This window comes from Medicago truncatula, chromosome 3 (assembly GCF_003473485.1).
Source record: "Medicago truncatula cultivar Jemalong A17 chromosome 3, MtrunA17r5.0-ANR, whole genome shotgun sequence".
NCBI lineage: Eukaryota > Viridiplantae > Streptophyta > Magnoliopsida > Fabales > Fabaceae > Medicago > Medicago truncatula.
In genome coordinates this window covers 56,893,914-56,908,304 of record NC_053044.1, presented here as the reverse complement: position 1 = coordinate 56,908,304, position 14,391 = coordinate 56,893,914, and the positions used below count along the sequence as shown (strand labels likewise).

At 33.3% G+C, this 14,391-nt stretch overlaps 2 protein-coding genes across 2 annotated transcripts; both read right to left on the bottom strand.

The window, feature by feature from the left end:
• Positions 1-202: 202 nt before the first annotated feature.
• LOC11427408 (RNA pseudouridine synthase 2, chloroplastic) lies at positions 203-5,382 on the bottom strand. Its single transcript, XM_003603771.4, has 7 exons — positions 4,886-5,382; positions 3,549-3,692; positions 2,976-3,233; positions 2,650-2,852; positions 1,921-1,999; positions 727-902; positions 203-617 (listed from the first exon to the last, which is right to left on the bottom strand). Exons 1-7 carry the CDS (start codon positions 5,249-5,251, stop codon positions 473-475), a joined length of 1,371 nt encoding a protein of 456 aa, XP_003603819.2. The 5' UTR covers positions 5,252-5,382; the 3' UTR covers positions 203-472.
• A 2,817-nt stretch (positions 5,383-8,199) lies between these two features.
• LOC11442519 (probable nucleoredoxin 2) lies at positions 8,200-12,978 on the bottom strand. Its single transcript, NM_001417826.1, has 3 exons — positions 12,726-12,978; positions 9,578-10,081; positions 8,200-9,155 (listed from the first exon to the last, which is right to left on the bottom strand). The coding sequence occupies exons 1-3, from the start codon at positions 12,891-12,893 to the stop codon at positions 8,538-8,540; spliced, it is 1,290 nt and encodes a 429-aa protein (NP_001404755.1). The 5' UTR covers positions 12,894-12,978; the 3' UTR covers positions 8,200-8,537.
• Between the last annotated feature and the right edge of the window lie 1,413 nt (positions 12,979-14,391).

The following is a 14,391-nucleotide window of genomic DNA, read 5'->3' as shown; positions in this document are numbered from 1 at the left end:
TAATTTAACTATATCGTGCAAAAACATTTTTTTTACAAAAACTATATTGTGTAAACACTTTTTGATTAAGTTTTAATATATCTAAATTATATTTAGTGAATATTTTAACATAATTTTGATAGTATTCAAAAGTAAGTGGGACTAAAAGAACAAGGCGCCTGTCCATTATAATAAGAAACCATTATTCTGTCTACATTATATATCATGTTTTATGTTTGACATTGTATTATATTACTGGACAAATATTTTGTTCATGAGGTGTTAGCTCAATGTGGTAAAGCCTTTACAATCTCAAGCGACAAAAATTCAAATCTCCTCAAAGGGAGACGTAAAATAGTCACTAATGTCACTTTAATTGATTAAAAAAAATTGACTTCCCAATTTTTTAAAAATATAATATTTTAATCAATAATGGGAATGAAAGAAAGGTTAAACAAAGAAGTATGATAAGAAGGCCAAACCGGCTTGCAAATTACAATACCCCTTTTAAAAATTTGGCCTTTGAGTGAGAAATACTTTCACTACCAATTCTGCGAAGCTGGCTCAAAATGTCATTAAAATCTACAGGGGGCTCACATGAAAAGTGCACCTGCTCCCCTGTATGAGGATGCTGAAACCTACACAAAAATGAATCAAACCAATAGTGCTATCAATTGTCATGAATTATGCATATGAACTAAGAACCAAAGTTTAGCTGCGAAGTTATAAAAGCTTTTATCATGTTACCCGAGAGTCGAGGCATGAAGGCAAGGCCTATCTAGCCCAGAAACTGTTTTAAACATTTCGCTATGCAAACTTGGAGTTGTTCGTGGCCGTAGCAATGACAAGACCATGCTTTTCGTCCCTCCATATACCTCATCACCTAGCAGAGGTACACCCAAATACTTGGCATGTGCACGGATCTACAAAAACAACATTGCATTTATTAGAAAATATTACAAGTTTAGGCTTTACTTATATTACAGTGGAATATTCTTTTAAAAAAATATATTTGTTGATTTTAAATATTTGTATCTAAATTCTTAAAACTACTACAACCAAGTCTTATTCCACTAGGTGGGATTGACAACAGGATCAGACGACACTATAATATTATATAAAAAATAATGACTATAACCAAAGCATTGTCCTCTAAATCTATTTTAAAAGTTTTGACAATCATTTTTATTTTATTTTTTCCTTCTTTTGCCTTTAGCGATTGAGTTGTCCTTCATCTAATCTACCTTTCTTACTAAGGAACTTTTAGGTATTCAGCCATTTTTTACACAATAGACCCAACTATTATTTGAATACTAACATTCCTAATCATATCCCTTGTAGTGTTTTCACCCACTCAGCGCATCATTTTCATCTCTACTATAGTGAGTTTATTCTCATGTTTGCTTTCACCATCAAACACTCATTCTCATACAATATCTTATAGTTCATCAATAAAATTTTCCCTAGCTTGAGTTGAGGCCCTCCTTCATTTCAACCACCTTCCTTCAATCAAATGTTTACATCTCCCTCTGTTTCTCCATCTTTTTGAACAATTGACCTAAGATGTGTAAACTACGTAACTTGCGGTATTGTACGGTTTCCGACTTTTACCTTTAAGCTAGGGTTTTTTCTTCTTGGCTAAAGTTTCCATATATTATATCTTAGTTCCATTCAAACAAAAGTTGTCTTATAAAACTTGTCTCCAAGTTTCTAACCTTCCGTTTATTTCCTCTCAATTCTCCACCTAAGAATACATTATCTGTAAAAAGCATGCTGCAAAGTGTTGGCTCTTAAATATGCTCCGTTAGTACATCTATGCCCTGTCCGCCCATAGAAATTTGACCGTATTTTACTCCAATGTTAAACAACACCTTTTGGTTCTCTCACTTGCAACAAGATTTTGCCAATTAGGATTTCTCTAGAGTTTCTAAAGATATGTACCTGATGAGTGCGTCCAGTTTCCAACTTCCACTCAACCAATGCACAGCTACCCCCAGCAAGTATCTCAATTACTTTGTACCTGACAGATAGTAATAAACTTTTAGATGAATAGAAAGCCATAAAGCAGTTGATATAAAACCTTTTTGAATAAACTTCTCAAAAAACATCCCTAGAAAATGTAATATGTAATATTACAATAATTTTGCAATGCCTATGAAATTTTAAAACATCTTCTCCTCTAAATTAAAATTAGTTTTTGCATTTCGAATTTTTCAGAAGCTCTTATGTAATTTTATATGATCATCTGCAAGCTGATAAGAAATTTTAAGTGCAAACAATGGAGTTAACAGTTAAATGGACCACAAAGAAGAGATTTTCAACTGTTTTATTTAGTTTCTAATTAATTTGGTTATATGATGAAAAAACACAAAGGACGAAATATCTTGTGGCCATTTGTCACGAATCATGATAATTGCTATTAAGAAAAGTTAAACTAATTCCAATGGAAAATTTATTGGCAATGTCACCCGGATTGAATAAGAACAGACTCAAAGTTCATATAAATATGTGTACATACTACAAAATGTTGGAAAATACACATGTATGTTTATATTTGTAGTTGATGCATTGTAAATTTTTCAATAGTCAAATATGACCAAAAGCACCTAATATAATTCAATACTAGTAAATAACTAAGTATAAATGAAGTGTAAAAGTACCATAAATCACCTACTAGCTGCATGACGGGCCTTCACAGAATTAACTAGTCCAGCAACAGCGATCATACGAAGCCGGTTATTAGGATCACGGCCAACAGGAACCTCAACACGCCCAGAAACTGGAGTAGGTACCCCAGCTGTGAGACTAACATATACCCTCTTGATAGTGCGTAGCTTGAATTGTTCAGACAATTTCATATGAGAATGTTCATTCTGATATCAAGGCATACAAATAGTGGGTGTAAGATGAATGTTAATATTCTGAAGTGTCAGAAGAATTTCATTCTTCATTGAAATTTGGAACTTCTGACAAGTAATGAGAAAATGTAAAAGTACCTTAGCAACAACTAGCAACCCACTCGTGCCTTTGTCTAATCTGTGTACAATCCCTGGGCGAATTGATGCCATAGACAATCTAGAATCTAACCCTACAGAAGAACTTGACTGGGATGAGAAACCATTGAGTTCATCATCAGAATCTTCTGTATCTGAAAGAGCTTCCTCTTTAGAAAATTCAACATTTGGCAGGTTGCAATGGTGCAGAATGCCATTTACAAGTGTCCCAGACGTATTGCCAGGTGCTGGATGCACAACCTAGGTTGAAGAGCAAATAATGACATTTGTCAATATCAATATTTTTAGTTAGTTTCCGTTTGCCTTCAGAAAATTTCTGACAAGATTAGAACTCAATTTTTAAAAAAAAAATAGCTCTAGCACTGCAGAATAAAACGGTTGGTTAGTTTAAACAGCCTGAATTTAATCATCAAGTATTGAACTTATGATAGTTTAAAAATCAAGAGAAATCAATTTATAAACCAAAAAAAGGCTCACACTATCTACTGTACAATTATGCACGTGGATCATGCAAGATTTAGAAATAACATCTTAGAGCAAGAGGTTCGGAATTACCATGTGAGCAGGTTTATTTATGACTAGCAAATGGTCATCTTCATAAACTATATCCAGAGGTATGTTTTCCGGCACAGCTCTCAACTGCTGCAACTCCGCAATTGTGCACTTGATCTCATCCCCAGCTCTGACATTGAAAGAAACCTGCTCAAGTATCACCACAATGCTCAACTACAAATTAAGAAAGGGACAACTATTGACACCATAAAAGAACCTAAGTAATTTAAAACGAAAATATTTATGATTTGCAAAAAAGTTTCACATTTCAATGAATCATAATGTTCTGGTTGATGCTCCAATTGATGAAATAACCAAACAAAAAATTAGGATGTATAAATATATTTTAGGTCTAGGGCATGCTTTAGAATCATCTTGGAATCATATATTGTTTTCTACTTTTCGAACAAGTATTGTGGAATTAGAAAAACATGAATCGTTCAACGCAACACTTGATCTACAAACACTAAGAGCCGCCATTATACTCAGAATATTTGATAATGATCAATGTCTTAATGACTTAAATGTCCTAAGTAACGGTAGTTCTCAAAGTCACTAACTGCGACAAGATGGCCAGCATTACAGATGTAGTCTCAACTAGGAGATTATTTCTGCAAGGAAAGACTTCCAATTTGGGAGCATCATCTAAATATTCGAGAATGGGAGTCTTGCAGTTGGCAATGTGATAGGAATCGTCATTGGGTAAATAAGAAGTCATAGATTCGAGTCGTGGAATTAACCTCTTGCAAATGCAAGATATGACTGTACAATAGACCCACGATGGTTTGCCCTAGACTCAGCCATGAAGAGAGCTATACAGCACCAGGTTGCCTGTTGCCCTTTCTCATCTAAATTTTCTTAAATTTTTTCACTTTAAGTCCTTATAAAAATATGAGTGAAGACCCAATTTGGTCCTTCACAATTCTCACGAGGCCAAATTTAGTCCTCGACAAAAATAAAACCCAAAGTAGTCCCTGAAATTTTCATGCCGTGGACAAATCAGTCCATCTGTTTATAATGAGTCAGGGACTAATTTGGGTTTTATTTTGGCCAGCGACTAAATTGGGTCACTAGAAAATTGCAAAGGACCAAATTGGGTTAATGCTCATTTTTTGCCATTGTTGTTAATGGATCTCTGTTAAGTGATGAGTTGACTGACTAATAGAAGGCCACATGCGTGGTGCCACACATCGAACAGCGCATGGTATGTTCTAACTCAGTTTAATCATCCCTTAAATCACAATCTCATGAGGATTAAGATTACACTTTGCCAAATAGAAATTCGTAGTAATTAGAACTTGCAGACACAAATTCTGAACAGTTGAAATGGAAATTGATACCTTATCAACAACACGGCCATTGACATGAACGAGTCCAGCTTTAATACTTGACTGGACGCGAGCTCTACTGATGCCATTAATGCGAGAAGAAATCCAACTATCGAGTCTCAATTTTCCAGATTTGATTCCACCGTCGTGGACGATTTCTTCCAACAGCACGCCGGCGTAATTCGACTTTGGTTCTTCGGTGGAGGAGTTCGAATCATTGGAGAAAGTAGAAAAGGATTTCGCAATGGAGGAGCGGAGTTTAAAGTTGTTAAGGGGAGAGAAGAAAAATGGTGAAGATGAAGTTCGAAAGTGAAATTGGAATGCTTTTGTTGATGTGGAAACGCCGCAAAATCCACATGAGGTATTAAGCGATAACATTTCACTCAAATTGATTGATTGTTCCTTTTTTCCATTAAACAACGATGGGATGGAAGATAATACTACTACCTCTTCATTGTCACTACACACTAGAGCTTCCGCATGAAAACTCGTGTCATTCAATTCTTCTTCCTTTTTATTTTGAGAGAATAAATAAAAAAATATAGTTAGATAAATTGAAAATATTTAAAGAAAAAGTAATAGAATGGTGATGTCACTAAATTCTTTTTTATTTAATTTTTTATATTTATGTAAGTGTGTTTAAACATTTTTTATTTGTATTTGTGTTTAAATAAGACTTGTTCGTCCATGTTTGCTCTCTTTTTTATTTTGCGTGAAGTTACCATGTTTTGTTTCTTTTCATTGGTTGGTGACTTTATTGGTAACATTATAAAGTAAAAAATAATTTTTTAAATTTATTAAATAATAATTTATTAACACAACAATTTCAAAAGTAGACATCATTCTTTCTACTTTGTCTAAATGATTTTTGTTTGAGGTTGTGAATATTTGTATGGTCAAACCTTCAAATAAATATACATACCAAAATACATATTATTTAATTATTTCAAAATAGATATCATTCAATTCTTTTCATTTACATTTTTTTTAAGAATATATTTTTATTTTTATTTGTGTGTGTTTAAATCATTTTTATATGAGGTTATTACCACACAATACTTTCTCATGATCCTTCCGAGAGAATTAATCTATTGAATGATCCAGCCTCCCACCTGAATGTCTATTTCTTGTAAAAAAAAACATGAACTCTTCTTATTGATGAAATTTGAGATCTCTTTCTTACAGTTTGAGTTTTGATTTTTTTTTTTTTATGAAAACAGTCAATATATATATTAAAACTACTTTTCAAAGCCCAGGAAATTCTAAGAAAAGAAGGAAAAAAATATAACTAAGTCGTCTGATACAAGTTTAGGGTATAATGACAAAGTACCCAGTATGAATACACCCAAATTTGAAGAAATACATGATGAACACCACTCTTATCTGAATCAACAAAAAAGTAACCACACCAGAACGTTAAATTCCAATACGTAAATAAAACAATGGTTGTATCCACCAATCATTTAAACAATACTGACATCTCATAAACTTTGTTTTCAACCACCATCATTGCAAAAGTTTAACTCGATCAAGTATGTAGCTGAAAATTTATCTTCTTATTTGATTTAAGAGTTAAGTTATTGTGCATTATCCAAATAGACCAAACACAAGCGAACCGAACCAAATTTGGAAAAGACATTGCTCCCATTCATAATAGACATGTTGTAGAACCTTGTTGGAAAAGACATTGCTCACATTCAACCATCTCAAGTCAGAGAACCTCCAAACACCAAAAATCGGATAGTAAAAAAACGGATTGTTGTTTTCTCTTTGCCATAATTAACTACGTCCTGACATCTAGGATGTGATGTTACGCTCACCATTAGAAAACATTTGATAAACACCTTTAATAGGTTAATCATCATCAAAAGCATTTCGCCACGACCATTTCTCAAATATATTATCTTGCAAAAATATTTTTCTTACCAAAAAAATACATTCTAAGAGATATCTTCCTATTGAAATTGGCATCTCCTCCATCTCCGCTCAACCCCCCTACACCAATACCATCGTTATTTGCAGTATTCACAATCACATTTTTATCCAAAGATAACTTAACATGACCTATTAAATCTCTCACGCAATGCCATCCCACTCACTCAAGGATCTTTCCAAAACATAGTGTCACTACCATCGCCCATAATCTTTGAAAGATTATTATTAAACCAATTAACATGAACAATGGCTTTCATGATACTAATTAATTGAATATCCTTCCACCAAATAAAATCCTTATGAGATCCATCCAAAATTCTACAACAACACACACTAATTTACACTATAATACCATTATTAAACCAACTGCCCTTGGCATTGTTTCGCCTCCGACACCACATTTCTAACAAAGCAAATAAAAAGACAAAAACTACAAACACCGAAACCACCAAACTCTTCCATCTAACACACACTTTATCCAACTTAACTCAACGAATTTTATGAGAACCCTCCCTCCCCATAAAAGTGGTTTAAATAGTTACTCAATTTTAAAATGGTAACTGAAAGAGCTCTAAAGAGAGTACATTAGTAACACAAAATAGAAGCTTCGAGAAAAATGAGACGAGCTCCTGTGGATAAATTGTGAAACTTCCGCATATAAAATTTCCCTAAAATTCTATCAATCACACGGTTAAAAATTGACAGCCTACTTGGATTATCTCCAATTGACAAACACAAATACTTAAATGGGAGATGCCTCAATTTACATGTAAGGATTCTCCTCCACCCATAAGTGATTCACATTAACCCCCACTAATAAACTCTTTGGGAAATGACAAAATTTATTTCACCCTTCTTAGATTGTTCCAACTCTTTTCTCATAGCAGCAACGTGCCATCAGCAAACTCTAAAAGGAAAATTCTAAACATTACTAATTTGAAAATCCTTATACACCTAAAATTTGAGGATGCACGAATCAAAGAATTAAATCTTTCAATGGCTAATAAAAACAAGATATATAGAAGACAAATGATCTCCTTGCCTTAACTCTCAAGCATTAAAAAAAAAATTAATGCAACTACAACAGTATTATCAGACCTCTTTATTTTCACATTTGCACGATTGAGTCCAATCCCCTCAAAAACTGTAAACATCGTGAAAATTACATTAGTCACAACTTTTTTTGGGTAACACCACCAATCACAACTTTTTAATTGACTACAAACAAAAACATTGTTTTTGAGGGGAAAAAACATTCTTATTATTTTCGCCTTAGAATTTTAAATAAGATTAATTACATCTTTTTTTATTCAATTAACCTAAAGAATCTTCCATAAAAAAAACATAACGAAAACACAGAACGAATTTTTTGGGAGAAAAATGAATTGCAATTAAATTTAGAATAGGTTCATCAAGTTTTCATTCATTAGAATTAGAGTAGAATAATGGAGAGCTCGCATGTCATTTCTCAGTCTCCTTTACCTTTAATTTCTCACACACTTTTTCTTTTAGTCATACATACAACAGCAACAAATATAGAAAGCCACCTAATTGAATGTGAAGGGAATTTCAATCGCTTATCTAGATTAGGATATGTATGTAACCACCTAATCTAACACTGTAGCACATTCAAGACACACACGATTATAATTGGTGTGTATAGAAGGAACTTGATTCTTTAAATCAGCTTCATATACATAGAAGCATGCAGCCAGGGACTTTTAATTTGTCACGATCCATGCACAGTTGTGACACACTTTGGATGCACTTCATAGCCACATTGAAGACATTGATAGGCCCAATTAGACCCTTGTTCATCACAGACACAACAAATGAAGGGCCCTCCCCCATTTCCATCAGACACTAAATTAAGTCCATGATGGTGCCCTTCATGATGCACCAAATTTGGAAGATCCTTAGCCTCTTCTTCAAGTTGTTTCTCTAGCTGCTCCACTTTTGAAGCAGTGAAAGGGTAAGCATTTTCTTGGTACAAATTTATTAAGTTTCTTCCATGTATTGTTATTGTTTTACCATCAGGACCTATAATTACCAAACAAGGTATCCCTTGTACATCAAAGTGTCTTGCAAGGTTCTTTATCTCTGGGTCACCAAAAGGTAGTGCTAACCAAGGCATGATATTATAGTATGAGTCGAAAGATTCTTGGTCGCGGTCGTTGGAAACAAGCACAATTTCAAAATCTTCATGGGGGTCTTGTTTTTCAGCTAGCTCTTGCTTGATTATCTGATAAACGTTAATCAATTTGGGAGTGAATTTGGTGCATGGGACACACCATCCAGCTGAGAAGTATAGTCCAATAGTTTTACCAACTAAAGAAGCAACTGGTACCTGTAAAACAAAAGATTAATACTAACATTTATTTCTAACTAATTATGGTCCAGTTTGAATTATATTTTTAGTTAAAGTGTTTCTCAAGTAAAGTTCTTTCACTTACATGATGAAGTTTTGTTTTGATATAAGTAAAAGTGATATTTATTTTTGTATTTATTTACTATAGTTTAAAAGACGAATAGTTCGAGTGTTTGAGTTGATTTGAAAAAATATCTAGGATTTGAGTGTTATATTTTAATTTGTATCATGGATTTGACTACTATATTAGCAGTAATGATTAATTGCATCTTTCTTAAAAGTGTAAAATATTGCAACCTGAACGTTATATTAGTACTAGTAATAAACAAATCATGGAAAACAGTAGCATGCAAATGAGTGAGATCATGAAAATATTATTAATATTAATTGGAACATTTTACCTGTGTGAGTAATCCAGTACCCGTGTGACTCAAAACATAATCCCTATGATTATTAGCCAATAAATTAGCAAGTGTTTGATTTTCAAGCTTTTCTCTTTCAGCCACATGCAATTGCTCCAACCTCTCTTTACTAAAAGGATAAGCTTGAACACCATATCGATAAATAAGTTCAACACCATCACGTAATGTCGCTTCTCCTTTACTATGATCAGGTTGCAACATAACCAAACATGGAATACCTTCCACGTCATACTTTCTGTTCAATGCTTTCTTTGTTTCCAAATCAGAAAAAGGAATTGCTAGCCAAGGCATGTTTCCATAGAAACCATTAAAGGCATCTAAGTCTTCGTCGGAGGATACATACACTATCTCAAATTGTGGGATATTGCTTTTGAGTTGCTCGTAGATTCCAATGAGCAATTGAGTGAATCCACGACATGGTGGGTACCAGTTGGCAGCGAATAATAGACCTACTACTTTTCCTTCAAGTTCTGATATTTTAACCTACATGCAAGACCACCATCTACATTAATGTAACATCTTGTAAGGAATAATGTAATGTCATGTAATGACCACTCCCTCTTCACACAAACATTGCCACATAATATGTCATTTCACGCAAATATTGATTGGAGAAATTATAAATAAATACAAAAATATTGAATTAATTTATTAACAATTGGCAATGCAAAGTATAAAATAATACTAATTAGATGGTACTACAATCCAAAAAACGCAACATCGGAGTTGATTAGTGCAATCCGACGTGGACGCTCAGGACTGAACATCTGAAGCGTGAATATAAATGGTTGGTGGTCCGATAGTGAAAACCTGGTATCAAGTGATCCAATGGATCTTGGAGGAAGCTCTAATAATGGATCTTAAAGGAGTCTCTGATAACATCTTAGAAATCAATGTTTGGTCTAACACAAACCCACAAAATCGACTTATGGGATTATAATTACCCTCACTTATAAACACATTGTCAGACCTTCCCTTATCTAATTTGTGACTCTTAAGAGCTTGCCTCTCATGAAATCACATATATACGCCTCTCATGAAATGACATTGCTAGACAATTGTACTTGAAAAGAAAAAAAGTTAGCTAAGTAAATCATACGTTTGTACAGCTAGCCATCGGTGTCAATTCATAAAATGGAACATTAATAATAATTGTGACTTTATAGGGGTAAGGGGAATATAAAGTTAGGACCACTAATACAAACGTAGCATGCAGATTTGTGGAAATAAAGTTGTTTGCTAATCCTTGAATAAAACGTATATATAGATACTAGAAGAGCTTATTGAAGAGCCTTAAACTACACCGACAAAGGAGTACAGAGTGATATAAAATGGGGGGTACTAAGAATAGAAAAGAATCCAGCCTATCCAAAATCTTGAGAGGGACATGCCACCGAAATGGCCCACTTTGTTGAGGTATGATGGGCCACGTGTATAGCGCAAAACGTAGTTGATAGGATTGATTGATAGGACTATAGTACTAGTTAGGCTTTTAGAGAGAAAATGGTATTTAGGTGACACTTGTCCTTCGTTTGAGAAGTTTGATTCTCCACGACAACTAAACACTGAAAGTGACTTCAACATTAGGCATGTGTGTGTAGCTCGTGAATGCTTGCCATCTATAGATATTATTATCTAATCTATCTAATTAAGCAGATGAGAATATATAGTATCCTCATTCGTTTCATCATCAATTCATTATTCGCTTTTGAAATATGCAATTTTGGTTTGAACTTTGAACATATTCACATAATGAAAAACTCTAATAATGAATGAAATTTTTAGGATGTGAGGAATAAGAAGAGATTAAATTAGTTTGCTAAGTATGGTTTCGTATATATTAAAGTGTAAATAGAAGCCAATGGATAGTCAACACCAAAGAGGGAACAAGTACCATAAGACAGCATAGCATAACCAAAATCCCTTCTCTCATAGTTCATTCATACATTCCTAAAAGAGGAAGTGAATTTATACCTATCTCACTGAAATAATGTTGCAGAATTAGTCGTAAGGTCTTAATCTAAATTTAAAGTTTTGGGGTTGATGTTTTCTTTTCTTTCTTTAATTGCTTTTTTCAGTTAAGTATTAAAACGTGAAACAGTGCTGTATAGTTGTATCCATAAGCAATCTAATTAAGTTGGTAGGAATAAACATTATAATATACATCAAAGCTAAGATTTGAATCTCATGCACCGCACTTATTACTTTTAGAGTGAAATTCTAGTCACTATCCTACTTGAATAAAAAATAAAAACATCAACACCATTGAACTTTGTTTAATCAAATTAAGTATTCTCTTAAATAATAAAAATTATCAAATTAGTCATCTAAGTATTAAAAAATCGACATTGAGTTACAAGTAAAAAGGGACCAATGTTCAACTGTGTTCATGAGTAATATTCTTAAGAGAGGAAAAAATGCATATGATGCAAGTATATATGATATGTATATAAGTTAATTTGAAGCTGACAAATAAATAATAGTAGATCAAAACAAGATCTAGCTTTTTCAAATTAAGTTTTAATCCGTTGCTAAAAAATATTGAATTTTAAACCTTCAAATAAGATTTAACTGATACTTAATTTTCGTAAACCCTAGAACTTAATTTACTTTGCACTCACAATATTGATGTCAAAAAATCTGAAGACAAAGCTCCAGGTTCAAATAATATATGAATGTGGAAGAAATTTGAGGACATAAGAATCATGTATTAAACACGATTGAACGTACAAGACCAAAGAAGTTTTAAATAAATAAAAACAATTTTAAAAAAATTGTAAGAGATCCTAACCAAAACAAAATCAGAAGCATTAGCAAGAATCTGCAACTGAAGGAAAGAGAGGAGTATCAAATAAAATTGAAATAGAAAATATTTTCTCGGAAATTATCGTTTGATTTTTGTGGAGGGTCAAGGAAATGATAAATCGTATACGCTTCACTCAATTAATATCATGGTATTTTAATTTTTTTATAATATATAATAGGAAATGATAAAAGTATAATAATTCCTAAAAAAAAAAAAAAAAAGTATAATAAAAACTGTGTAGTGGCATACTGTACTATATACTAACCCATGAATGAATATTCAGAAAACTGAAGTGGTGAGAGGTATAGAAAGATAAAGAACCTGAGTTCCAGTTGATGATAGGAGAAAATCACGATCCTTGGAAGCAAGAAGGTATGAAAATTTAAAGCTTGAGACAGCTTCTTCTTCTTCTTCTTCCACAAAGTTACCATTACTATTCACCACAGCTTGAGTAGTAGTAGTAGTTCCACCCTTCATCTCCATCCTCATGACGCTGATCTCTCTCTTTTTTTCTTTATTCTTTATGGTATTTATTATTATTATGTATACGAGTCAAGAAATGAAAGAAGAAGAGTCTCTCATCTCATATACAATACTCACTCACACAACGACACATATAAGCATTCATTAGGAATCATATTCTTTCCACATCATTATTACATATTAGTCGTCCACAAACAACACATTCACACGTAGCACTTCAAGGTAATACTAACGTACAACGCACCCACATGAAGCCACGATCATGTCCTTCTACGTTTGACTTGTGTCTTCGAGGTCAAGTCAGCTACAAGAAGATGCCACGTGTGTAGTTGTGATTCTTGAAGGAAGGTCCGTGCTTTCATAAAAGACCTTTGAATTTATTTATTGATTAATTGCATTGATACGGTAAAGCTCTATTAATCGACACGTGGTTACTCCTTTATTTTCTGTTGCTTACTTTTATGTCCTTCCTTTCCAAATCTTCCCTCCTTTCCTGCAAACCTTTGATTGCGATGCCTATGCCGTACTATGTTGTATTAAGCGATTATGTGACACACATACATGTTCATGTTTCAGCAACCTAAGGTTGCTTCATGAGAATAAGTGTTTTCTTCACGTCGGTAACATTTCTTCTAATTAAATATAGAGAGGTGTACCTCTGATGCTTAAGGCATTCGGTGTTCGGTAGATTTTTTACATGAAAACAGATGTGGTTTTTTGAGATGATACCGTAGGTACAAAGGTCGAGGTGCGCACCTCAAAACAACTTGATATTTTCGTTAGAGCAATGATATAATTTGTACATATATTCCATGACAATCTTGTTTTTCATTCTTTTTATTGGTCAAAAATAGTGGAGGGAGAAAAAGGAAGAGAGAGATAAGACCATCATGTGAGAATGAGAGAAAAAGTTGTACAAAAGTTATCACAAATTGATTGTACAAATATCATTTCTCTTTTGATTATGGGGCATATTTGCATTAGGTTGGTCCTTTTGGGCTCATACCATTACACACAAGTCACCTAGACCTTTAGTCATGGAATGAAATGTTTCTTGAATTTTCTGATGTGAAAAAACAAAAATTAAAGAAGGTAAATCAGCCAATTTAAATTGACATTAGAGAGAATTGAACATGATACCTCAAGGAGGAGTAAAATCCTAGATCTCAAGTCAATACCACCAGGACAAACCAAGTGGATTTCTGATGTGAAAAAAAATTAAATACATGTTGCTACATTTAATTGATTTTGTTTCCTACGTTTAGTATTCGATGTGTAGTTTTTCCGCATCACAAATCCATTTGTCTTGAATCTTGATCGTCCATTAAACCTTTATTTTATTTTTTTTATGGATGGACGAGATGGGAAAGCCATCATAAACTCACACACATAAAATGGAGGTACCAAGGATCGAACCCGACCCGATCATTACGTTCGGCCTAACAATTTCGACATTTTTTGCCAATTAAATTAGGCCTTATGAGACTAAACCTCTTTTAAAACC